We start from the raw sequence: 26,351 nt of genomic DNA, 5'->3' as shown, positions 1-26,351 counted from the left end.
CCCCAGGTCACATGGCCAGTAAGGAGCACTTGAACTTCAAGCCAGAGTTTTTTTTGTTTTTTTTGTTTTTTGTTTTTTTGACAGAGAGGGAACACAAGCAGGGGGAGAGGGAGAAGCAGGCCCCAGGTCACATGGCCAGTAAGGAGCACTTGAACTTCAAGCCAGAGTTTTTTTTGTTTTTTTTTGTTTTGTTTTTTTGACAGAGAGGGAACACAAGCAGGGGGAGAGGGAGAAGCAGGCTCCCTACTGAGCAGGGAGCCCAATGCGGGGCTCGATCCCAGGACCCTGGGAACGTGACCTGAGACGAAGGCAGCCACTTAACCAACTGAGTCACGGGTGCCCCTCAAGCCAGAGTTCTTTTTTTTTTTTTTTAAAGATTTTATTTATTTATTCGACAGAGATAGAGACAGCCAGAGAGAGAGGGAACACAAGCAGGGGGAGTGGGAGAGGAAGAAGCAGGCTCATAGCAGAGGAGCCTGATGTGGGGCTCGATCCCATAACGCAGGGATCACGCCCTGAGCCAAAGGCAGACGCCTAACCGCTGTGCCAGCCAGGCGCCCCTCAAGCCAGAGTTCTTAACCCACCATTTCACATGGTTCCCTGCATTCTAAAGGGTCTCTTCACTGGGCAACAGGAGACAGCACAGGCCTCCCTCGAAGGGTGAACTGCTGGCTCTACCAGTTGGTCCTAATGATGGAGAAAACAACTCTGAACGCAGGGAGGCCACAAGGTGATAGGGCTTCCAACAATGGCTTTAAAATACCACTTCTCTGGAAAGATCTAGTCACTACCCTTTGTACTGACAACCCCCGGTTCCAGGATGGGGCCGGGAGGGGGTCGGAAAACCGGGCCTCATCAGGTACTGCCTTTCTAGCCTTTAAATCACTCTCTGCTCCCTGGGGAAGGCTCGCTGGGAAAGTCTCAGGCGACAAGAGATAAACAAAAAGCTACAAATTTTCCTTTCCAAGAATGCACAGAGTATATATATATTTCCCATCGAAAAAAAGCACCCAAGAGAATAGGAGAAAAACAAACCAAAAAACCAAAAAACAAAAAAACAAATTAGTCCATGAATCACTGCACTCAGGACTTTTTTTTTTTAATCCAGCTTTCCTCATAAAAGGCTTAAAAATTACCCAAACCTGCCTGGTCTGGCTCAGAGCCAGACACCCTACCAAAATGTTTATTCACCAGTATAGTACACAGAAGCAAAGGAATTAATCCATGTGTGACCATTTAAACAGGGGCTGCCCTGCAATGAAAGCTCCATTCAGAAACCCAAAGGAGACGTCAACAAGCGCTGGACACCACCATGGAGTGGAGCCCTGTCCTTCTCGGCAGAGAGGGCTGGGACGGCGCCCGGGGACTCTCCAGTTGTTTCTCACCCAATCACAACACCTCTGCCGGTTGGGTGTGGTATGGTGGAGTCACCTCCAACCCATATATATATATTTTAAAGATGTATTTATTTATTTGAGAGCGAGAGAGAGAGAGAGAGAGAGAGAGAGAGAAAGAAAGAGCGTGCTAGGGAGAGGGGCAGAGGAAGAGGGAGAGAGAATCCTAAGTAGACTCCCCACTGAGCACGGAGCCCAATGGGGGGCTGCATCCCACGACCCTGAGATACAACCTGAGCTGAAACCAAGAGTTGGACGCTCAACCAACAGGGCCACCCAGGCGCCCCCAACCTATATTGAAATCTCTCCTGTCACATACCAGCTTTGTGACCTTGCACAAATTAGCTCCTCAATAGCTTGGCGTCCGTCTCTTCGCCTGGAAAGCAGGAATCACCCAAACCTTACAGAATTATAGGAGAATCCAAAAGCCAGCCATCATTTAGGGGACCCTCAGCACAGTATAGCACACAGAAGTGCCCCCGGCACAGTTCCCTTCTCCTGCTTCTGGGGCAGGTATCAGCGCACCAAATCCTTGAAAACAACCCCAACTGGAGCTTGGGGATGAGGCAGGTCTCTGAAGCGCCTATTTCACTGCCTGTGGCAGAGTGGAGGGACAAGTGACCCCACCCACAGCCACTTTCCTCAGACCCAAGTAACCCAGTCCTATCACTCGCTAAAGCAAGCTGACAAGTCGGCTCTACTAGCCTAACACGCCTGGGAGAATTTAGACTGTCACCCTGGCAGTGAGCTTAACCCCCATTACCTTGCTCTGACCTGTCCAACACCTCGGACCTGCTTCAGAACGGAGACCAGAATGCTTCTTCTACTAGGATGCGACCCCACTTAAGAGAACGACCACACCAGATCCAGCTCTGCAGGCCGTGGCCCACGTCACAGCTGGCAAAACCAGATGTCGATCCTCGTTCACCTTCCAAGCGTACTGAGTAGTCCGCAGTCCCTCTGGAGGATGGGATTCCATTCACTTCACAAAGTGCCTAGGTGCAGGCTTTCTGTGCCGTGGGCCCACAAATGGGAAGGGCATGAGGCTAAAAAGTCAAGAGTCCTGGGGGCTGGCTCCAGCTCCGCGTGGCCGGGCTGAGCAGCTGAATAGTGACTGCTCAGTTTTATAGCTAAAGACCCCAGGCTCAGCAACGTTCCCCCTCTTTTGTGCTGTTCCGCCAACGATGCCTACAATGAAAGCTAGAGCCACGGAAAAGAAGCTAAAAATATCAGCTGAGCTACACCTCCATTCAACTGCCAGGAAAAATTCCATAAAATGGGCTAATCCATTGCTAGAGCCTAGTATGAACCTATGAAGGCGTCCAGGTCACGGACAGAGCACCAATAAGCAGACCTCTGGAAAGCCTACCGTGCCTCCCACTGCGCTAAGGCCACGTGACCGAGTCACTGATCACCTCCCAACAGCCAGAGCCAGTGGTAGGGGCTTGACCCCACATAGAATCCAGAGAGCAACCAGCATCTCTGGCATGAAACAGACTCTCTCCTTGGAATCTGATCTCTGACCTGGGAAATACTTGAGAAGAAGAAAGTTAAAGAGGAACTGACAGGTCAGGTACAGAGGGAGGCTGGAGAGGCCACACAGAAGAAAGGTGGGGTTGGGGGTGGTGACAGATTTTACCAAGATGCAGGGAAGCTGGACGGCAAGGGCTGTAGAGAAGAGATATACTTCAGGAGAGAGAAGTGGAGGGGCGCCTGGGTGGCTCAGTGGTTAAGCATCTGCCTTTGGTTCAGGTCATGATCCCAGGGTCCTGTTATCAAGCCCTGCACTGGGCTCCTTGCTTAGCAGGGAGCCTGCTTCTCCCTCTGCCTGCTGCTCCCCCTGCTTGTGCTCTCTCTGTCAAATAAATAAATAAAATCTTAAAAAAAAAAAAACAAAAACAAAAACAAAAAAAAGGAGAGAAAAGTGGAGGTGTCACCACAGATATAAAGACAAGCAGACAGTCACAAGGACCGCGTGATCCACGGTGGAGCCCATGAGATGCGGTGCCCTGGAGCTGCCTGGGGACCTTCTAGCCCTTGCCACAAATCCAATTTTTCCTGAGATGATTTAATAATCTCTAGCCCTCGGGGCGCCTGGGTGGCACAGCGGTTAAGCGTCTGCCTTCGGCTCAGGGCGTGATCCTGCCGTTGTGGGATCGAGCCCCACGTCAGGCTCCTCTGCTATGAGCCTGCTTCTTCCTCTCCCACTCCTCCTGCTTGTGTTCCCTCTCTCGCTGGCTGTCTCTATCTCTGTCGAATAAATGGATAAAATCTTTAAAAAAAAAAAATAATAATAATAATCTCTAGCCCTCAACACCTATAGGCTGAACCACTGGTGGAGTCACTGTGAAAAATGGGAATACAGTGTGCATGGTTCAGCATAAAGCCATACTTCTTTTTTTTTTTTTTTTTAAGATTTTATTTATTTATCTGACAGAGAGAGAGACAGCCAGAGAGAGAGGGAACACAAGCAGGGGGACTGGGAGAGGAAGCAGGCTCCAAGTGGAGGAGCCCGATACGGGGCTCGATCCCAGAACGCCGGGATCACGCCCTGAGCCGAAGGCAGACGCTTAACGACTGAGCCCCACCCAGGCGCCCCATAAAGCCATACTTCTGATGGAAAAAACAAATCTGAAAAGGATCCAACATCTCTTCAGGGTTGACCACATGCCAGGCACTCTGTATTTTCCCATCTCATCATTCCTCACAACCCCATTCTGCACCCCCAGATGGATATAGTCTCACTTTACCAGAGGGAGCTAGCTCAGAAACTCAGGTAAAATCACTCTCACTGTAAATGGCGCAGCTGGGAAAGGAGCCCTGCTCAGTCTGGCTCCCAGGTCCTCCTGCGAACACAGTGGAAACCACGCGATCTCAGGCAGGCAGGAGCAGAGTCTCAGCTGCACCAGGCCAGTGGTCTGCCCGTAGGCTGATGTCTGCTGGCAGCATTAAAATCTCCTAACACTTTATGAAAATGTCCATTTCCAGGCCCCGGCCCCAAAAGTAAGGATTCAGAAGGTCCGGGTAAAGCCTGGGAATCTGCACTTTGCGGGTGAATAAAAAGTACTTCAAGGCTTCAGAATCACTGGGCTGAGATGGAGGTTAGCAGTGTCTCCTTATGAAGAAAACACACATCTAGCCAGTTATGCGATTCTGCAAATTCTAGAATCGGCCCCCCACCAATTCCTGAATATTGTAAATAGAAAAAAAAAAAAAACAGTTTGAGATACAAGTTGGTAAAACAAAAGCTGTACAAGGAAAGGCAAATAGGTTTCTAAAGGAACTTGTAACAAAAGTGGGATGGGGCACCTGGATGGCTCAGTCAGTTAAGCATCTGCCCTTCCGGCTCAGGTCATGATCTCAGGGTCCTGGGATTGAGCCCCGCATGGGGCTCCCTGCTCAGCGGAGAGCCTCCTTTTCCCTCTCCCGCTCCCCCTGCTTGTGCTCTCTCTCTGTCAAATAAATAAATAAAATTGTTTTAAAAAAAAAAAAGGTGGGACAAATACTACTTGAAAAGATAATAATACAATATATAGCATGTACTATTTAAAATCTAGAAAAATGGTAGGGCACCTGGGTGGCTCAGTCATTAAGCATCTGCCTTCAGCTCTGGTCACGATCCCAGGGTCCTGGGATCGAGCTCCGCATTGGGCTCCCTGCTCGGCGGGAAGCCTGCTTCTCCCTCTCCCACTCCCCCAGCTTGTGTTCCCTCTCTCATTGTCTCTTTCTCTGTCAAATAAATAAAATCTTTAAAAAAAATAAAATAAATCAAATCAAATCAAATCTAGAAAAATGGTGCGGGGTTGGAGCAGTGTCCAGAACTTCTAGAACTTCCCCTCCTCCTTCCTGTTCACTCACATGCTTCTAGATGGAGAGAGAAAGAAAGAGAGGTTGAAATGGGGATTCTCTCTGGCCTTTGCTTTGGGATCCCTATTTAAGGACCGGAAGACAATGGCTCTCACTGCAGTAGGAAAGCAGCACGAAAGTCAAGTATGGGCTCTGCAATCACACAGATCTGGATTTCTGTGCCCACTCCACCACGCACTTTCTGTGTGACCTTGGACCCTGTCTGAGCTCAGTTCTTCATCTGTAATGTAGAGATGATAATACTCACCTTCAAGCTGGTTTCAAAGATTCAGTGAAATAAAAATTGTAATATAATATCTATCTAACCAGAGTGGGACATTTCAGCCTTCAATAGGTGACAAGGAACCTAAAAGAAACCAATCCAATCATATACTAAAAATATGAATTGACCAACCTTTCCATTTATCCTGTCCCACTCCCTCAGATCCACTCTCTATCCTTCTCTGGCCTCCTTTGTGCACCAGGTTAACTCCTTCCAAACTGCATCACCTGGACTCCCTTTACTGGCTTGTGGTTGGGTTTGGCCAATGAAAGTTCCAAAAGATGAGACAATGCTCCCCGCCCCCCATCCCTACCACCCCTAACTGGGGCCACATTTCTGACAGTGCTTTCATCCTCCCAAGACTATGGTTTCTGTTGAGCAGCTCTTCCTCCACAGTTCTCGCTATCATTGGCATCTGGTAACACAACTGCCTCCCTTGGCCCCTTCAGCCTAGGGTAACAGCTACTCCCTGTGCTTGCTAGTCTTTGGGCTCCTCAGTATCTCTTGTCGGTTCCCTGAAACCCACTCACACCACTATAAATAGTCGCATCATACAAGTCTCCTGAATTATCTGAATGGGATTCCATATTCTGCCAGGACCTGGTATGATTCATCCTCCCTGCTCACAAACTGTTTTCTCTCAAGTGTGTCCCAGCCTCCCAGTGGACATCTTTGAGCGTAATGATTCTGTCCGTCCCTTCACCTGACCCACGCTGAAGCAAAGAGATTTTTCTCCCTGGAAACATGACATTGGAACTGAACTAGAAGGGATGCTTTCTTATATACAGAGGAACTGTAATCCCAGGAGCTGAGAGGTAACCACATTCTTCCTAGCACATGGAGAAAGAGAAGGCCAGTCTGAAGAGAGGTAAGAATAAGCAGGGGCATAAAAAGCAGCAGAGATGAGCAAGGGAGAGCTTGAAAATGACCCTGAATTCCTGAAATAACATTTGTAACCTTCTAAAGCAAAATTTTTTTGCTTGAGCAAGTTTGTTGGTTACCATTACTAGCAACTGAGTCCTCAACACACATTGTTTGATTAATTTCAACTGCTTCTGGGACACCTGGGTGGCTCAGTTGATTAAGCATCTGCCTTTGGCTCGGGTCATGATCCCAGGGTCCTGGGATCGAGTCCCATGTCAGGCTCCTTGCTCAGCGGAGAGCCTGCTTCTCCCTCTGCCTGCCACTCCCCCTACTCGTGCGCTCACTCTCTCTTGCTCGCTCCCTCTGACAACTACATAAAATCTTTAAAAAATAATTTCCACTGCTTCTAACTACCACCAAACCAAGATGAAATACCCCTGAAATAATAAAGGAATCACAGGCTGAAAGAAAAGGGATGACAGAAGCTAAAACTGACCATACTGGACCAAAGGTGAAAAGTAAAACAAACAAAAAAACACAAGTAGGTCTACAATACAGCAAGAACAGGATTCTGGGTAGGTACTGTAAAAGGTGCACTGCCCGCACTCAAAGAACAACAAAACAAAAGTTGAGGTGATTTTAGAACTGAGTCAGTGGAGATCCCATGGGAAGCTTAATCACCTGCCTTCTGACCTTTATTCAGATCGTGTCAATTGTTTCCCTCCTCCATAAATACAGCAAATTTGTGGCCGACATTAATAGTCCTTATGAAGAGATTTATTTAATGTCAGTTACTCTGCATGGCTCCATGATGCACAGAGCAGAGCACTTACCAACAACTGTGGCCCTAATATTAGATTCATGGTACTGGTAAGACAGAGGTTTAACTTTAAAAATGGAAAGAGTGTCCAACTGATCTCCCTTTTAAGACCTCCCTTAATCAATGTCATTGAGTACCTACCTACTAAGTGCTAGACACTGTCTAGGTTTTAAAGGTACCAAAAAACAGATTATTACTTTCCAAGGTCCATGAGGAAGGAGTGACTCAGCCTCTAACCCCCCTAGGATCAGGCTTCTAACCACCTCTACAACCTGATCTCCCACCACTACCCCCAGCCCACCCCTGTGGCTCCACACTTCCTCTACCTGAGAGCTTGCGGATTCAGCACTTCTTCCTCCTGGAAGACTCAAGCCTACTTAATTCTTAAGCATGCTGAGAGCTCATTTCAAATACTATTTCCTTAGGGAAGCCTCCCCTGACCTCCTGGACTAGATCAGGTCCCTGATTTTTTTTCTTCACAGCTGATCAGTACAATTTCACATACAAACACATAGAGTTGTAATTTCTGTCTCTTCCTTCTAGCATGGGAGCTCTATAAGGGCAGGCTCCTTCCTATCCCTTGAGTCTGGCTTAGTTCTAGGTTGGATGAATGAATACGGAGTCCTGAAACCACACAGGAGGGACACTTGACATGGATTTAAGGGAGCAATTCCACGTCCTTAGGGAAGCCTTCAGAGCATCACAGCCCCCAATATTGTATAGCTCCTTTGACCTCCACTAAGTATACCACTCTTTTAGCATATATGTTATATCCCATTGCCTTTACTTTATTCGTCTTTGAAATAATAAAGGAATCAACGGCTAACGGAAAGGGGATGCCAGAAGCTTAATTTGACCACACTGGACTGAATGTGAACAGTAAAACACAAAATGATTAGGTCTCTACCAGCAAGAACAGGATTGTTTAGGCTTTACCAAGATGTCTGGAGATGTCTCTAACCTGGGTAGGTTACAAACAAGAAGGACACACTTGGCTTTCCTTGGTAGCTCATTACACCCAACATTCTCCAACTCTCGCTCTGCAGTGGTCAAGACTAGGGACTGAAGACTGAACACAGAAGATCTGAATATAGTTCCTGCTGCCTCTAAGGATCTTAGTTCTCCACTGTAGAACTAAGTGCCACTGGCTGTAGAGCCGCTTTTTAAACATTCTTCCCCCTCTATTTGTAAGGAAATTTATATTTTCAAAGCGCTTTCACCTCAGAGCCTTCTCTCCCTGTGCTTCCCAACCACGCGGTAAGAAACAGCAGGGCAGAACCCTACCGCCAACCCCCGTTTCCTAGCAGAGAAAAGTGAGGCTCAGCCCAAGTGATGCGACTCGCGAAGGCTGAAGAGACGGCCCTGGGGGCTGTGCTCCATCGCTAAGAAAGGGCCTCAGGGACTGCCTTCCCACCAAGGTTTGGAGCCTTGTAGACGCGGAAGGCTTCAAGCACGCATAAAGTCCTAAGTGGACCCTGGCCGTGGGGTCCTAAACACACCCGCGTTGCCGGCTTCGGGCTGCAAACGCCGGCCGCAGTGCTGTCTAAACACCAGGTAAACCCAACCCGCCGCCTGGCCGCCTCCTCCCAAGCGAACCGAGGGCGCGCCACCACCCGCAGCGCCAGGGGGACCCGGTGGCTGACGCCGCGGCGTAGCTACCTGAACGCCGTGCACGATGTACACCTTCTCCGCTTCGCTCAGCGCCACGGACGCCATGCTGCCGAGCCGCCCCGCTCGTCTCACGTCATCTGCCCGCGTCGCCTCCGCGCAGACCGCGCCTCCCCCCCACGCGCTCGTGCGTCATCGGCCTGCGCGGCTGCCGCTCCTGCAGCCACCGCTGCTGCCGCCACCGCCGGCAGCTCGATGGGCTTCTCCTGCGCGCCGCCCCGTGTCTGGACGAGTCCAGGAAGCCGCGGCGCCTCGTGCCGGGGAGCTATCGCTGCAGCCCGAGGCCGGGTCCCGGGTCGGGGGCTGCAGGGGGAGGCGACGGCGGCGGCGGCGGGAGCCCCACCGGGGGCCTGGGACTGGGGAACTGCCTCCGGCTTCACGGTCAGTTGGGAGGGGGAACTAGGGTTGAGTGAAAAGGCTGGGGTGAGGCCAGAGGCGCGGGCCGGGGCCGGAGCTTAGGACTTGCAGTGGGAGAGGCGCACGTCGCAGTTTGCTCAGAGCTGGAGTTGAAGTAGCAGAGCGTGTGTGTGTGTGTGTGTGTGTGTGTGTGTGTGTGAGAGAGAGAGAGAGAGAGAGAGAGAGAGAGAGAGAGAGACCTGAGAAAGAGAGAGACCTGAAAGAGAGACCGACCCCGAGCGAGGGGAGACGGACGTCATGATTGGCCGGAGGAGCTGTCTCCTTGCTCTCCTCCCCTCTTCCCCCCCACCCCGCCCCCCGCCCTCCGTCCCGCATTTCCCTAGTCCCTAGGACGGTTGAAAAGAAGAGGCGGTGAAGCCCTCTTTACTTCGTTCTCTGTGGGAAGGGTCCGGGCTAGGAGTGAGTGCCCACTAGTCCCGAGGCGTCCTCACTCCACCCCAAGGATTCCACCCCTGCCCCCTCTCCCTGGGGCTGACCAGACGCTGACCCAGAACCTTGCAGGATCCCCCTTGCTCCAGGTGGTCGCTGGAGCATTGTCCCAAAGAGAGGAGGGGGCAGAGTCTTGGTAACTGGCGCTGGCGAGGGGCACAGTGCCCAGGCGTCCCCAGTGCTCCCAGCGATGGCTGGAAGCCTCAGCTTGATGGTGTGGTCGGTGGGAGTTGTAGACAGCTGCCGGGGGGGGGGGGGGGGGGGGGCAGCCCTGGCGGGCAGCCCTGGCGGTCGCCAAGTGGGAGTATGGGCCTTGGATATCCAGAAGGATACCTGCAAGGTGAATATAGGGTCACTGAAGGAGCCCATTAAGGCGAGGCAAGATAGGGTATGGTACAGATTTTAAAGAGGTCATGTGAATAAATGGGGAAAAGTTAACCCAAAGTGATTGAAGCAGGGGGATCTGATGACTTTTCCAAATGTCCATTTAAGGAGCCTCTGTGTTCTCAAAAGTGAAAATACAGTAACCCCTGACAGCTTGATCATCTAAAGAATGTATTTCTTACCTTCGATACTGTCTCATAGGTAACTATTGAGAGCTTACTGTGGATGGGCTTTGTGCCAACTTTGGAAAAGTAAAACAAATAAAACACAACTTCTGCCCAGAGAAGTTCCCCAGGCAGAGGGAAAGGCTCTAGGGTCAACATAACCACAGAACATGGTTAAGAACTGCGATGGTGGCACCCATGAACACAGTGGGATTAGGGAGGTGGGTCAGAGGAGGGTACAGGGAAAAAGTACCTGCCCATATTCTTAAGCTGTAAACTGCTGAGTTCCAAAATAAATGATCACTTCTTAGTGGACTGGACATCAGTGGCTTCTTATGCCTCCATAGTTCTCTTATAGGTGCACCTAAGAGAAGACATCCTACAGGGTTGGACTTTGCCCTCCAGGGAAACTGGGAGAGGTGAAGCCGGAAGGCTTTTCTTCTGAATGAAAGCACAAGTACCCCACCTGTTGTGGCACATAGGAATCTTTGTGTGGTTGGACACCTGGTTTCTATGTGAGGAGCTTTGTGATGAGATAACAAGGGACTGCTGTTGTTAGAAATGATATTTTGTTCTAGAGATTGCTCAGAAAGTAGAGACCCTGAACATGGAATTTTCGTAGCTAGGTTATCTAAGAGGATTGAGGATTTAAAAAGTGGCAGCAAATGGACAGATCAGAAAAGACAGAGAGTCTGAGTTGGATACCATGGAATCATCTTTATATGAAGATCTTTTAATAAGTCTTTGAAAATATAGAACATGTATTTGAACCATTCCCCTGACAATCGACTAAAGGTTCCTTGCTGGAGAAGTGTTGACAGTATTTACTAAATAATACTATGAATGATGTCTGACATGTTAGGCTAAGTAGTTCTGAGAGGTGTAAACTGTGGAATATTTATTTTAAATTCTCTACTAAAACAATGACACCTTTACTAACCGTTATATTTCAATGCTGCCAGAACATTTTTCTATCATGTTTGTTGTGACAATGCATTACACGTTTTAAAAACTCATAAATTCAGAGTTCTTTTTTGGTTTATTGAAGCAAGTCAAAGAATGCATGTTAGCCAGAAAATCAAGAAGGTAAGAATAACACCTTAGTCTGTAAAGCCAGCATGTTTTTCCATCATTGTCAGATTCTTTTGGGGGGGGGGAGAGGGGCATATTGTTTTGTAGGTCTGTCCATTCTGAATCTCTGTACTCTGTTAATTTTATTTAACATTAACTTACATGGTACTCATTAGGCACCAAGCACTGTTCTGAAGCACTTCACAATGATTAACTGATTTGGTCCTCACGTGAGCCCTATGAGGCAAGTACTATTATCCTTATTTTATAGACTGGGAAACTGAGGTGCAGAGAGGTTGATTGTCTTGATCAAGGTCACGGGTCACATGACTAGAAAGTGCCAGAGCTGGGATTTGAGACCAGGCAATCCAACTCCCGTACTTGCACGCCTAGCCACCCCCTTATGCAGTCTCCCCCCAAGACTGTGCTTCATTTGCCAGAGTATTTGGTGAAGGAGGCCTGTGTTTGTTACGGAATCGTTAACTGCCCTGTAGGCTGTAGTTAGTTTTTACTCCAAAAGCAGGGAATCTATTCAAGCATAAATTCACATCCCTTGAATCCTTATTCTAAAGGAATGTCCAACGTGGTGCTGACGGGACACTCCCAAGGCTGTTTCAGCCAACCCTTTTAGATAAGGGAAAAGGTTACATACAGGCCAAGTGGAGCTTAACTCAGAGTAGCTGAGAAGAGCCCTCAACAAAAGAGAAAGCCTGATGGATCTGGATGATGGAGCGAGGCGTGGAGACCCAGATGCCAACCATGTGCCTTACTCCCAGAATAGACATCTAGAAGCTCTTCAAACAGGAAGTGTTTGTTTGCATGCCTGTGTGTGTCTAGTGTTCTTGTGGACTCAAAGAGATGGGAAGCTGAAAACACACCTGCCTAAAAGGAGCGGAGGGTTTACCGTAGCTGGAGAGCCCAGGCACTCGAACTGGCGCACAAACAAGACAGTGAAATAACGTGCCCAATTGAGCCAGTGTGGTAATTAGACGTGAGGCCAACCTATAATAAGGCGCTAATTGTGCAGACCAGGCATCAAGGGCGAGAGGTAAAGAGCTGCTGCTAGCCACTAGCAGGCAACAATGACATTACAGAGGTGGAGTAAATCTGTCCCACCTAACCGTGGTTAATTAAAGCAATAAAAGCCAGTTACGGAAGAGCTTGGGGCGATGCTGAGTCCATGGTGCTGAAGTTGCAGAGTGCTCTTAAAAGCCCAGCAGGGGAACATCTTCTTCCCAGTCTCAAAGAGAGGTAGCCAAGTGTGAGGCCTTTACCTTTTTCACAATTAGCCGGGCATCGCAGAAAAGCAAAAGCCAGTGACTCTTTTCCCTATAGATCTGTTTCCTTTAAACACTTTGATTTGTCCTGCCTGTGCCTTGGCTTGTCGGTGGCTGTCTTGCTTATCCAGAAATTACAACCGTAATTACAGTGGTAGAAAAATTGATAGGACTACATGGGTAAAGCTTATTCTCATTTAGAGAAACGGCCTTCACGTGTGCTTCATTTTGAGAGGGTAGCAGGGTGCTTCTTACGCCTTTCATTAGGGCATGTGTGAAAAAGGGGGAGGGTCACATATTCTAATGAGCAAATCTGGAAATACTTAAACACACATACACATGCTAATAGCCCCAGAATCCAAAAAGAAATGGAGGAGTGAAGTCTGGATATTGACCTGCTGGAGGGTGGGGAGAGAAGTAAATTCCATGTTGCCTCTAGTTTCTTCCTGTTTTTGCACGTTTTTAATCACTTGCTTTCCTCTTTGGAAGCAGATTTCCAGAGACAAATGGCCAGGTTATTCCTGGCTTTCAAATGTAAAGGTAAGAAGGCCCCAGTTCCCTCTCTCGCCTAATTCAGTTATCCATCCAAGAAATGGCAGGAAATACCAGGAAAACTCCATCTTTTCATGGTCTCCTCCAAACTGTAACCTTCCTGGTATGTAGAAATTTGGCAGTTGAACTCTGGATTTTTCTGGGCTGAGACATGAATTTCTCCTGGTCAGGGTCTGTGGGGACAGAATCCCTTTGTGGGGGGGGATTACATATCTCACCTTAGAAAAATAAGCCTAGTGGGACAGTTGCAATGCTGGCCACAATTCTATTGCAGTAACTTGACTTGGCAATGGACAAAGCGTACGTTTCTAAACTGAGAAATAGCAGAAAATCTAGAAGGGCAAGATGATTAGGAAGATAATGATCTATCAGTGCAAAGACTACTGGGTATCTATTCTGGTGATCTGGGCTTTGCCACAGATCATTTTTTGTGATTTTGAGCAAGTCTATTAGCTGTTCTGAGCTTCATTTTACCCTCAGATGTGTATCTTACCAGATGGTAAAGCTCAGAACTGATCCTGGATATACATATACTTAAACAATGAAAAATGGTCCTACTTCACTTTAAAGGTTTCTCTCTCTTACCACTTTATAATATTTGATACATTTAGGTAGTGCTTTTTGCACTCCGAAAAAAAAAAATTAAGTGAATTTACAAAAGGAAATGGTAATTGATTGAAAAACTGAGCATGCTCAGGAAAATGGCTGACAGTTATTGGTGGATTTCTTTCTGTATATGAGCAAAGAACAGGGACAGGAAGTTAAGGGATGCTTTTGGTAAACGCATAAAATCCAAGAAATTAACAAAGAAATTATTGAATTTGTTCATGGGAACAGAGGAGTCAGAATCTCAACCCTGCAAGGGATCTTAGCATGCAGCTCAGTCTTCCCTCGTTTTATAGATGAGGCCACTGAGGCCCAGGGAGGCCGACTGTCTGGCCAGAAATAAGGAGGTAGTGGCCACAGGAGGGGGAGTAGAATTGTGGCCTCCCGACTCCAAGCCCAGTCTGTATTCACTTAGCACTAGCCTCCCTTCTGTCCCCAAAGCCCTCAAATAGATGTCAGAGAGTCTGTTGCCTGGGAGGCAGGGGCTGAGGACGTGGACAGCCCTGTTCCTTGGTCCCAAGCTCTTCCCAAGACTCCGCTCTGGTGTGGCACCTACAGGTTCCTGGGGTGAGTGGCATCAGCAGGGATCTAAAGCTAAACGGCTTCCCTTCTTGCTCCTGGTGCTTTTGCCGTAACTGGTTCTCTTGCTCTCCCCTCGCTCTTCTCTCAGATCCCTCCAAGGACCTTCTGCTTTTAGTCCCTAAAAAAGCCAAGCGCTTGCCTGGGTGATGTCACAGTGGCTGCATGTCTGCACATGGCACAATGTGGGGGCAGGTGCCATTTTCAGCACCCTCAGATGGGACCCTTTGCTGGCTGGTCTCTGCCTAGCATGGGTGGGCTCTGTCTCCGAAGAAACAGCGTGCTGGAACTTGGCCCCCCAATAAGCATTCTCCAACAGAAGCAGATTTTAGGGACTCAGCCCTAGGGTGACTGTCCCCTCTGAAGCTTCACATCCCCCCTGCTTCCTAGGTTAAGGCAGGATCAGTCCTTCCAAATGTTGGCTGGTGTTCAACCAGGGCCCCACCTTAGAAGACAGAATGCTTAAGTTCAGGCCTGTGGCCTGTGAACGCTGCCGCGCGTGGCCCGTCCACTAGCGCCATCTCCGCATAACCACAAGTGGGCAAGAGAGCCAAATGGTAAGTAACCCAAGGTCATGGCGGAGGCACCGACGCACCTTTCCCTTTTGTTTTCTGGTTACGGGGCAAAATTAATGGTTGCAGTGAGGAGTAAAAAGCAGGCTCTGGAACGAAAGCAGGCTGGGGAGTGTACCCTGTCTCCACGGCTGCTTCGAACTATGAACTTAGGCAAATCTCTCCGTGCCTCAGTTGCCTCTTCTCAAAAAGGGGATAGGAAAGCCAGGGTTTATATCTACAAAATAGAGCAGATGTGATGATCAAAGAGGAGGAGATGTGTCTAGTGCACAGCGCAGTGCCTGGCAGGTAGTAGACACCCAGGAAGAATGGGGGCCCCACTCGTACATTCAGCATACCCCCACTGTGCCAGGAGCCTACCCTGCCAGAGGCCAGTGCACCTGATGAGGAAGGGTTCACATACTGTGAGAGTAACACATTCATTGAAGAGCCGTATTGAAGGTAGCTGGGTTGGTGATACATTGTTACCCTTGGAAAGATACTGTTGCTGGGTTGCAGACTTCTGGAAGGAGAGGAGTTCATGTAGGGAGATGGCTGCACAGGCCAGTGGCAGATACCGTCCGCTACACTGAGGAGGGAAGTGAGTCCCCTCTCTAAAGATTTTGTGGAACTTCGGCTCACTCCTTGAGCTTCATTCCTGTACTCATCTAGAGAACAGGCTGGACTGGAGTTCGCAGTCTCTTTCTGGAAGGCCGAGTGTTTGAGGGCCAGCGTGTGTAAGGTAGTCTGGGGGGGTGTCGTGATCCGTGGAAGAGGCAGCTGCCAGAAGTCAGTCAAATGGCTCAGAGAAGAAAGAAAAAAAAATTTTTTTTTCTTCAAAGAACAGGTACAATCGGTTTCCAGGAGCTAGAGGAAGGGATGTCTGTTTAGAGTCCAATGCTTGGGTTTTTCAAAAGAATTCACACATCTTAGAGGTGTAGTCCTTCCCAGTCACTTTAGAGACGAAGCCGGCAAAGCGAAGTTGAAGTGACTTTTCCTCAGGTCCACCATCTGTGTGAGGGAGTAGGAAGCAGAACTCGTGTTTCCGGCTTGGTCATGCCTCCCCTCCCGCTCTGGGGAAAAAAAGAAAGTCATGTGCTGTGCTCAGGCTGTGGTCTATGGTGGCAAGCAGAGCTGGTTTTGAGTCCTGGCCTTACCACTCCCTTGTTCTGTATGACCTTGGGAGTGTTCCCCCAAGGCTTCTGCACCGCACTGGGTTGAGGTGTAAGAAGGTCGAGGTGCTGGGTTGTTGTAAGAATTACAATGAGCTGCTTTACCTAAGTTCTCAATCGTCGTAGGCATCTGGTTCACATTGGTGCCCATCTCCATTCCTGGAGACAGCACGGCATGTTTTGTCTAAAACTTTCAGACAAAGTCTCAAATGGACTTTCCTCAGACCTAAGATGGTCTTTTAGGTTTCCTGCAGCTCTAAAATTCTGACCCAAATAGTGATTGATTTTTTTTTTTTAACCAGTTCATCTTACGCATGGGCTTGTTTTAAGTCTCATTAATTTTCCTCATTGTTACAACATATCGTGAAGTACACCTATAAAAGGGGGAAGTAGAGTGTGTTACCCAAACGAGTGTTGTTTCTACTGATCCCCAGTGTGTGTGACCTATATTATGGCATTCTCTGTGCGGGAGTGATGTAAGAGAGAAGTGAAGTTTCGAAGCCCACAGCCAAGAAAGAATTCTTGAGACATCTTTGGTGCAAAAGGGGGGTTTTAATAAAGCACTGGGCAGACCCGTGGGCAGAAAGAGCTGCCCCGGGGTCATGAGGAGTGGCCCATCAGATACCTTCAAGTTGGGGGGGCGGTGGTCAGGGATAGTGTAAGCCTCTGTTTTGGAAACACGGTTTGCAGGATCCTGAGGGGGCTAGCTCTTGTTAGGAAAGGTCATTTATTACTGTTTAGTAGAAACTCAGTCATGAGACCCTTCAGATGTATATCGGTGGGTCGTACGCTTGGGGGATGATTGCCAACATGTATCTTGGGGAGTAGAGATAAGGGAAGTTTCCAAAGGAATTTTTATGTTGATGTAAACTTACAGGATGCTGGGAGTTGGACTAAGATGGCCTTTTGCCGTTAGCAAAGTGTCAACATTGAGGCAGTTGAGTCCCTAGAGGAAGGTCACTCTGCCTGTTCCAAGGACTTGTCAGTGGGCTGTAGGTAGTAAGGAAATTTAATAATTTCTCCTCTGCCTTTGTTTCCCACATCAGGTGTGTCTTTTTTTAGTAGATTTAGAAAGTTAGGAGGTGGTGAACTGGCTAGTTGTGGTACAGTAGTCCGTCGTCGTAGGTGGGAGAGTTGTTGGCGTCCATGAGCTGTCCAAATGAAGGCCTGCTGTTAGAAGTCTGAGTGTGCGCATGAGTCTGTCTTATCAGAAGGTGGCCGGTTAGGAGGCCGGAAGGGAAATTTAACTTACAACCCCTATCTGATTTTCTCGGTGAACCTTATTGTCTATAGGGTTTGGTTAGGGGGTGTGATGTTTTAATTTTTACTTTTACTTTTTTTCTTTTTTTCTTTTTTTAGTGTTTTTTGGAAGGTGGAATATGTCAGAAGACAAGAGACAGGCAGAGCAGGACAGACCCTCCTGCAGAGGGAGGAATCACTTGTCGGTAGAGATCTTCTAAACAGGCCAGGGCATTCTGCCTGCCTGGACGCCTTCCTCCACGGGCGGGTTGTGATGTAGATGATATGGCACCTTTCCTTTGAACCACACCCTTACCTTTTAGAAAAAAAGTTCAGTGACTCATTCTTTCTTTTTTTTTTTTAAACGAAATATTTCAAACATAGTGATTCATGGTTCATTCTTTCTTTTTCTGAGAACCCTCTAAAAATGGGTATAAAATTTACAATCCTTTGAGGTCCTTACACGAATTAAATTAAGAGAATTGTAGCTCAGATAAATTGGTTTTCTGCTTCTCCAGATGCCTTTCTAAAGCTTCTAGGGCATGGACCATTTATTTATCTTTGAAGTTGTGGGGCTGGCATTTGAATGCTTTTCAGTCTATCACTCTGAAATGTGAGAAGTTCTAAAAGAGGCAAACACCATATTTTTGAGACAGTAGAATTGAAACCATAGAAGGTTATTGATAGACTCATTAAGATGAATTTCAATTGAGAAAAATGATAGAAATACCAGAAAAGATGCTTCCTTCTTTCAGGGGACCTTTTAAGTGATTGTGTAAGGGTAGACCGAGTTCTTTAACTGTAGTAAAAATTAGTCCAGGTGAGAATTCAATGTTCAGGGCAAGTTTAAGAGGATACCAGACCAGCGCCCCCCCCCCCCCAACAGCAATTCAGCATACTACTAGATTTATTAAAATGTTAACTATTCACCTGAAACAAATGTTGACCCAAGTCAAAAGCCTCCAATTTAAGGATTTCTACTACTTCGCTAACAACGTTCATGACCTCGGCTAAGGAGCTGATGAAATCGAGTTGAACTATAGATGAACTGTATGTTCCTCCTACTAGGGACCCAGAAAGTTGAATCCTTAAAAAACTTTTTTTTTTTTTGAGTATTTGGATGACCTTCGTCTCTAAGCCAAGGGGAAATAATTGCACCTGATTGAGTTTATTCAACCAGTCTGTGTACAGATATTTCATACAGGTTGGGTGTGTTAATACCACTTTAAGCTGTACAGTCCCCAAAACCTACTTCCATGCTGTGTGTGAATGCATGTGTGGATGTGAGAATGTGAGTGGGTGTGGGGTCTTCGGAAAGTAATCTTCACAAAGTACTTTGAGATGCTTCTAAGGATTTTAGATCTAGCTGAAGTAATGGGGACTTCGGGATAGGATCTTATGTCGGGAAAGCCAGTGACGTTGGCAGTCTGAGAGGATCTGCGGTCCCTGGGACACTTGCTGGTTGGAGAACCGTGGAGTGGGGGCGGGGAGGGGGGGCTCTAATACACCCAATACAGATCTTGTATGTTTTATGTGATGGCTTTGACCCTGCACATGAAGCCTGGCCTTTGGGTCAGTGTTCTTAGGGCAGGTGATGGATTTGTAAGGATTGGCCCCTCATTGAACAAATGCTAAGTAACAACAGGGCCTGGCTCTGGATTCTTGCCACCGCCAATGGTCAACACTTGGCTCGGCATCCAGCCTGGCCAGCCTGCTGATGGGCCTCAGTGCGATGGGACCTGTGAGCTTGGTCGTAGCATCACCCTTTCAAACCCCTTTGTATTGCTCAGCCGTGGATAGGCAGCGTGGAAATTGAGTCATGAGTGCTTACCACAGAGCCAACCCAGTACCCCAAACCCAGGGGCTTGTAGGGCCCAGACTGCATTTCACTAAGTACAGGTGCGTCTGCATGTCTGGGTTAATGGAAGGGCACACTTGCGGTCAGGCATAATGAAGCATGGGAGTTAGAGACCTGGAGGCATTTCGCTTTGCTCTTGTTTTAGAAAATTATCACTACTTTCAGTCACTTCTCGGTTTTTTGCTTCTGAAACTCTGAGAAGGAAGACTAGATGATTTCCTTAGGATTCCCACCTGCTCAGATAGCACAGAGCGCAGGTCATTCTGACACGAGGCTGCATCTTCCTTATCATCTGGCTCACTAGCTCCGGGGAGCTCCAGGACTCCTCCAGTACCATGAATCCTCCTGTGACTTCCTTACCCCCAGGGCTTAGTCCCTTCGCTTCTCTGGGCCTCTGTGTGCTCCCCTGCCAGGCAGAAGAAGAATGACTTCGGACATGGCTTACTAACATATGGAAAAGCCAACTCTTCTTCATGCTCCAGAACCGTTGGCCAGAACAGTACAACATAGATTACTATAATTAAAATTGCCAAATGATCCTTGTTTTCGATCTTTCTTTGGAAACAAAATGGAAGAGGAACAGAAAACCCAGTTCCACCCAACTGGAACTCTGGCCTGTTGCCTCAGCGCCTCCCCGGGCTCGTTAGCCTCTGTCTGTTTCATTTTGTCTTGTCTGTCAGTGCCAGAGCCGCCTTACCATAGCGTGACTACAGACCTTATAGCTCTGCTCAGAGACCGGGGTGCCTCCCCAGTACCTCCAAGGTGAAGTCCCAACTCACCTTGAAGCTCAAGGCCTTGTAAAACATAGCCTACATAGCATAACCCTGCCTTTAAAGCTTCATTTGCACTTAGCGCCCCCCACCTCCTGTTCCCAACACAGCCCCGGACATCCAGCCCCCGCCGACCTGCGTGACCGCTCTCCCTGCCTTTGAGCAGAACGCTTCACCTGACTCCGTGCCCTGCTCAGATCCTCTCCCTTTAGATGCCCTGGCCATGAGAAAGTCTATTTATCTCACTTCTGGGCTTTTTTTTTTTGGGGGGGGGGGTTGTACTCTTTGCCTCTCCGTTGTGCTGTTCATTAGAAACCTATGTGTTAGGATCATTGTGGGGTAGGTCTGTCTGATTTCTGCATCCATTCACTCAAGAAATATTGATATGAGCACCTGCTCCTGCCAGATACCAGGCTCCAACGCCAAACAAAATGGGCCTTGCAGGTTAATAGAACAAAGCAAGTAAGACGAGTCTTAGCAGATTGGGAGCCGGGAGAGGGCAATGGCAGGGCCTGAACTGGGCAGCACACACACATTATTGTCCTCGTCATCCCTTGTGTGTGAGCTCCCCCCGCGTAGTTCCTTACGCTTAGGGGCTGCTCCACGAATATGTTTTGGAATTGAATTGAACTGAAGAGAGGAGAATTTAGAGGGTCAAAAGGGCAAGGGAATGGGTGAAAGAGGTGGGGCTGGGGGGAAAACTGGAGGAGGCCGCCCCTCTGAGTGGATGAGCTGGTGGACAGGATTAAAGGTCTTGGGACCCACCAGCCTCCTTGTGTGCGCAACCCAGAGGCCTGAGCAAACAGTTCTGCCCAGCGCTCACAAGCAAGGTCTCATGTGGGGAGTCTGTCATGGGCAAAGAGTCTCTCCTCAATCCCAAGGATTGGACTTTCCCTAATTCAATATAGAAAAGGAAAAAAGGGGGCGCCTGGGTGGCACAGCGGTTAAGCGCCTGCCTTCGGCTCAGGGCGTGATCCCGGCGTTCTGGGATCGAGCCCCGCATCAGGCTCCTCTGCTATGAGCCTGCTTCTTTCTCTCCCACTCCCCCTGCTTGTGTTCCCTCTCTCGCTAGCTGTCTCTATCTCTGTCAAATAAATAAATAAAATCTTTAAAAAAAAAAAAAAAAGAAAAGAAAAGGAAAAAAGGTCCACATTTGCCTCTCCTGCTGTGGTCATTAGGGGCCGAGTGAAGGGAAGGAGCACAATTTGTTCGAGGTGGGGTTTTCCCCATGGTTCTCAGACTCCGTTGGCTAATTTAAGGGACAGGTCCTTATTGGAAAGCTGCTTCCGTTGCTCTCGAGGGGCCTTGGAGTTAGACTCTTCCTCGCAGTGTGCCTTGATTGGTTTTGAGCAGGGTACTTTGAAACTCTAAAGTGTGGGTTGGAATGTGAACTTGAGTTCAGTACTTGGTGTCTGACTCTGCTGAGTGTGCCCTTGTCTGGGTGCCGGCCCCGATCACAGGTTCTCTCTCACCAGCGAGGGGAAAACAGAGCTCCTCTATGCACTCTTTGGTCCCACATTGTTTGAGGATGGAACTTTCTGGTTACTTAAATAAGAGTCACAGTCCACCTACTTCACAGTCCTACTGGTGCACCCTCCACCATCAGGGTATGGCCACACCCTTGAAAGGAAGCAGACAGGGCCTCCAGACGTGGGCCTGGGATCACAAAGCTCTGGCATTTTACTCAAGCATTTGTGTAACGAACACGTACAGTAAATGGCTACTACATGCCAGGCCGTGGGCTAATGAAAAGACAGGGCTTCCAGCCCACAGGAAGTGTATGGTGGGAGAGCATAGCAGGTGTTCCCTAAAGGCCTATTACCTAAAATGAGTACCCTTCTTTTACAAGGGTTACTGTGTATAGTTTTATTTGTTTTCCAGCCCACAGCCAATTAGTGGTCATAAATGGAGAATTTGTCGGGGGGATTGGTAACTGTAGACACAGAAATGACAGTAGCCAGGGATGGAAGAGGAAGACAAAGAACCATACAAAGGAGATGTTGGAATTAGAATTCTAGTAGTCTGAACAGGCCAGCTGGTGTGAGGCCAAGAGCTCAGTGAATCTCCATGACCCCCGAGGACATCATTCCCTGATACACTCCAGTAATTGATGTTCCCGGTAATAACTAAATCATTCCGGAGGAATGGGTGGTTATTGTTCTTAAGATAGGAGGAGGTATAGAATCTTTTTTTTTTTTTTTGGTCTGTTTTTTATTTTACCTCCCTGTTTTATTTTTTATTTCCACCTTAACCATCCTATTGGTTAAACTGTATATCTACTCAGAAACAAGCCACAGTTACTGGGAAATTTACTTACGCGGAAGGGTCTGTTCCTCAGTCAAGCCACACATGGCAACTTCACTCTAGTCAAGTTGTTGCCATGTGTACAATCAAGAATGAGTAATTGATTAACATTGCGGAAAAAAAAAAAAAGAATGAGTAATTGACGAGAGAATACAGCCAACGAGTCTGAAATACTATGAGCGGAATGCCATCACTGGAAATACCTGGACAGGAACATGGCTCTAAAATTTATTTTCAGTGATCATCCCTATCAGAAAAGCACACCTTTTATAAGATAATTAAAGAACAGTTTGATGGAGTACACAGCTTTCAGTGATATGACCTTCGGCGGCAGATGACAGCAGGTTTTGCTGCCACAGACATGGGTGGGGCGGGGTGAGTTGTAACCACCCATCTCTGTCACACGGAGCTGTTCTGCAGGGAAAGCTGGAGCCAAGACAGATCTCACTTATCTGGTGCATAACAACCGCCTAGAACCATGGTCAGCAAACTTCTGTATAAAGCTAGAGAGTACGGCTGCCTGGCTGGCTCACTCAGTGGATTACGTAACTCCTGATCTCGGGGTCATGAGTTCGAGCCCCACATTGGGTGTAGAGATTACTTAAAAAAATAAAATCTTAAAAAAAAAAAAAGCTAGAGGGTAAATACTTCAGTCTTTAGGCTTGCTGGTCAGTCTTTAGGCTTGCTGGTCGCACAGTCTCATCGCAACTGCTCAGCTGTGCCATTGTAATGCAAAAGCAGAGACAATACGTTTTCGAATGGCGTGGCTGTGGTCCAGTAGAACTTGATGGGTTTTGAGCCTGAGTACCCACAAATCCGTATGGCCGCAGGAGGAACCAAGAGAATGCTTGCCTGTGGAAGCTGTCAGAATGGTGAGCTTTGATCAGCTTTGGATCGTTGTGGGATTTCATGGGATTTCAGCTTTTCGTTTGTCGGCTTTTGGTTGAACGGAGCTTAGAATTGTAGCATCTGCTGGGCCCGGATCCAGTCGCAGACACCCCTGTCTGCAGGCTCCTGCTGTCCTTCCATTTGGTGCCTCAGAAGGGTATCCTTGCATCGTTCATGCCTCTAGGTTGTCACTGGCAGCACCAACTGCCATCGTCTTGTGGAGAGCACGGGTTGCTTCATTCGAAGATTCTGGTCGATGGCCTATGGGGAACCAGTGCTTTTACTCTACTTGGGATGGTTATTCCATCCGTCATGACTTCCCGTCCCTCAGCTCCCAGCCCAGTGTACCCAGCATGTGATAGTCCCTGTGTTTTTTGAGTCAAACTGCCTTTTGGCCATTAATTCTCTGCCGTCCTGAGTAAGGCCTTCGTCTTACTCTCTCATGATGAGCCTCTGCAACTTTTGACTCTAGAATGTCATTTTGAGTAGCAGTGTCTGCTCTGCCCGCTCGGCTTTCTGGACACGACCCTACTCGTCATGACTACAGCATATTCAGTCCAGACGCTCTTTCTCTGTTGGGGATGAGGGCTGGGGAGGAAGAAGGCCACAGGGTGAGGAAGGCCCAGCACCACCAGTGAAGGTTTGCCTGTGCCCTGGAGAGCCCCAGTCTCCAGAAACACACGCATGGCTGCTTGGGGATGGTTTCCTCCGCTCCGACGTGACTGGAGTGCTCAGAAGCCCGAGGATGTCACTTGCTGTGCTGTAGACTGCGCGGTGGCCTCTCCGTGGTGCCTCCACGCGGGGCGAGCCTGCCCCTGCACAGCTTCTGACCGAGCCACCAGCCTGCTGAGCCGCAGGCCGCCACGTGTGAGATAAGGAATCAGAGGAGGAAGCTCTGTACTTGCTGCGTCTCGCCGCGTCGGCCGTGGACAGATCGACTTTATGATCGATGCTGAGTTATTTCATCACTGTCTCCAGACACGCGGGCTGCAGCTGTTAGGAAGAAGGGGCGTGTTGTCAGCACTTGTTTCAGGAAGAATGGATGTCTTTCCTAGAGAGGATACACCCCATGTGTGGGGTGCATGGTGTGTGGGCTTTTACAGTCTACAGCATTCATCGTGAGCACCTCCAGCTCCCTTGAGCCTCATGCCAGCCCTGGGAGGGGGAGGCTGGGGCTGGAAGGGGGGTGTCTCCGCAGGTGAGGACACGAAGGCTTATGAAGCCCCACAGCCAGGGGTTGCGGAAACATCTTTGGACTCGTTGTCCAACATTCTCCACTTGACCCCATCACCTACAAGGAGGGCAGAACTCTGGGAGTCTCTGATTCCTGGAAAATTGACTGTTTGGGCCATAGTGCTAAAAAACCTGGTTGGTTTCAAGAACCTTCCCTATCTGGGTGGCTCTTTTGCCTTTACCATTAGCTAATGCTGTAGTAAGTTAGAAACGTCTTCCTGGTTGCCACTTAACCCTGGTCCTAGGTCACCAGTTCCTTTCCTCCTACTCATCCCTGTTAACCCCAGACAGCCTCCACGTCAGTCTCTGGGTTTGTCCTTATAGAGGCAGCGGTGTTCGTGCTGAAGAGAGTTTTCCTGGAGGGCTTGGTGCTCTGTGCCCCATCTTGTCTTTAAAGAGACCACTGGAACATATCTGTTGACACCGTCTTCGCAGTAGATGGATCCCTAGTAAACAGAGCCCTGAGTTCTAGCCCCACTTCTTTTTTTTTTTTTTTTAAGATTTTATTTATTTATTCGACAGAGATAGAGACAGCCAGCGAGAGAGGGAACACAAGCAGGGGGAGTGGGAGAGGAAGAAGCAGGCTCATAGTGGAGGAGCCCGATGTGGGGCTCGATCCCGCAATGCCGGGATCACGCCCTGAGCCGAAGGCAGACGCCCAACCGCTGTGCCACCCAGGCGCCCCTAGCCCCACTTCTAAGCCGGTGTCCTGTGTGTACGGCCACAGCCCCAGCTGCCCTGGGGCGAGGTACTGCCCACGGGAGGCTCTCTTACAGTTCCCGTCATGTGAGGGCTCTGGGCAAGGTAGTCCTGTTTCACAAAGGCTAAGTTAACGGAAGTAGGAAGAGAACTTACTTTTCCTTTTCCTTTTTTTTTTTTTTTTTAAAGTAAACTCTACACCCAGAGTGGGGCTAGAACTCATGACCCTGAGATCAAGAGTCACATGCTCTACCAACTGACCCAGCCAGGTGTCCCAAGAACTCACATTTTATTTTTTTTTTACAGTTTTTTTATATTTCTTTATTTGAGAGAGAAAGAGCAAGCTCGAGTTGGGGGGAGGGGCAGAGGGAGAAGAAGAAGCATACTCTCCACTGAGCAGGAAGCCCGATGTGGGACTCGATCCCAGAACCCTGGGATCATGACCTGCGCCAAAGGCAGATGCTTAACCAACTGAGCCACCTGGGCATCCCTCATGGCTCACTTTCGAAAGGTCATTTTTTCAAGTCTCCTTGATAACAAGACACCACCAATTGTCTGGGTCCTCTCTTCTCTCTTCCAGATGCCAGGATGGACAGAATAGCTTATGATGCTTATCCCCACCCACCACTTCCGAGACATTGAGCGGAAGCCAGAATACCTCCAGCCGGAGAAGTGTGTCCCACCTCCCCACCCCGGTCCCGTGGGAACCATGTGGTTTATCCGCGACGGCTGTGGCATTGCCTGTGCCATTGTCACCTGGTTTCTGGTCCTCTATGCGGAGTTTGTGGTCCTCTTTGTCATGCTGATTCCATCCCGAGACTACGTGTACAGCGTCATCAACGGAATCGTGTTCAACCTGCTGGCCTTCTTGGCCCTGGCTTCCCACTGCCGGGCCATGCTGACGGACCCCGTGAGTATGTCTGGGCCTGTTTTAACCAGCCCACACTCTCCTCCTCTGGCCCTGGCATGGCCGCAGCCCGCATGTTCCCCCGGACCTTGGGAGTGTGGAGAACAGGAGGGCCAGGTCTGGAGGGGGGGACGTGAACTCAGGCCCCCCGAGGGGACGCCATCTGTGCCACAGCCTCTCTGTCTTGGTTGGATGATCCTGTATGTACACTGGAATGTACATTAGCGGAACATGCTACGGAGGGGTTTGGCCTAGGGGAACCCTAGCCTCTCGTTCGCTCGAAAGGCGCAGTCAGATAACCGTGGAGACTGGGGCAGATCATCAGAGTGGAAAGCATGCTGGGGGGTTGGCTGAGGGCGGGGCTTCCCAGCGAAGG

The 26,351-nt window shown here is 48.8% G+C and overlaps 2 protein-coding genes across 5 annotated transcripts in view; one reads left to right on the top strand and one right to left on the bottom strand.

Moving 5' to 3' along the window:
* The window catches only part of EXOSC7 (exosome component 7), a 36,645-nt gene extending 27,688 nt beyond the window's left edge, over positions 1-8,957 (bottom strand). Inside the window, exon 1 of the mRNA XM_026500635.4 lies at positions 8,867-8,957. Within this exon, the coding sequence (XP_026356420.1) occupies positions 8,867-8,923 (57 nt within the window). The 5' untranslated portion in view covers positions 8,924-8,957. The remainder of the gene's footprint in view (positions 1-8,866) is intronic.
* A 62-nt stretch (positions 8,958-9,019) lies between these two features.
* ZDHHC3 (zinc finger DHHC-type palmitoyltransferase 3) overlaps positions 9,020-26,351 on the top strand; it is a 54,607-nt gene continuing 37,275 nt past the window's right edge. For 2 of the 4 annotated variants that reach the window (XM_026500634.4, XM_057311672.1), the window contains exons 1-2: positions 9,020-9,256; positions 25,649-25,982. In XM_026500634.4, the coding sequence (XP_026356419.3) occupies positions 25,673-25,982 (310 nt within the window). In that variant the 5' untranslated portion in view covers positions 9,020-9,256; positions 25,649-25,672. The remainder of the gene's footprint in view (positions 9,257-25,648; positions 25,983-26,351) is intronic. The other 2 variants (XM_026500631.4, XM_026500633.4) reach the window with 2 other exon arrangements.

The sequence above is a fragment of the Ursus arctos genome, unplaced genomic scaffold (genome assembly GCF_023065955.2).
Source record: "Ursus arctos isolate Adak ecotype North America unplaced genomic scaffold, UrsArc2.0 scaffold_14, whole genome shotgun sequence".
Classification (NCBI taxonomy): domain Eukaryota; kingdom Metazoa; phylum Chordata; class Mammalia; order Carnivora; family Ursidae; genus Ursus; species Ursus arctos.
This window is presented reverse-complemented; position numbering and strand designations above follow the sequence as displayed.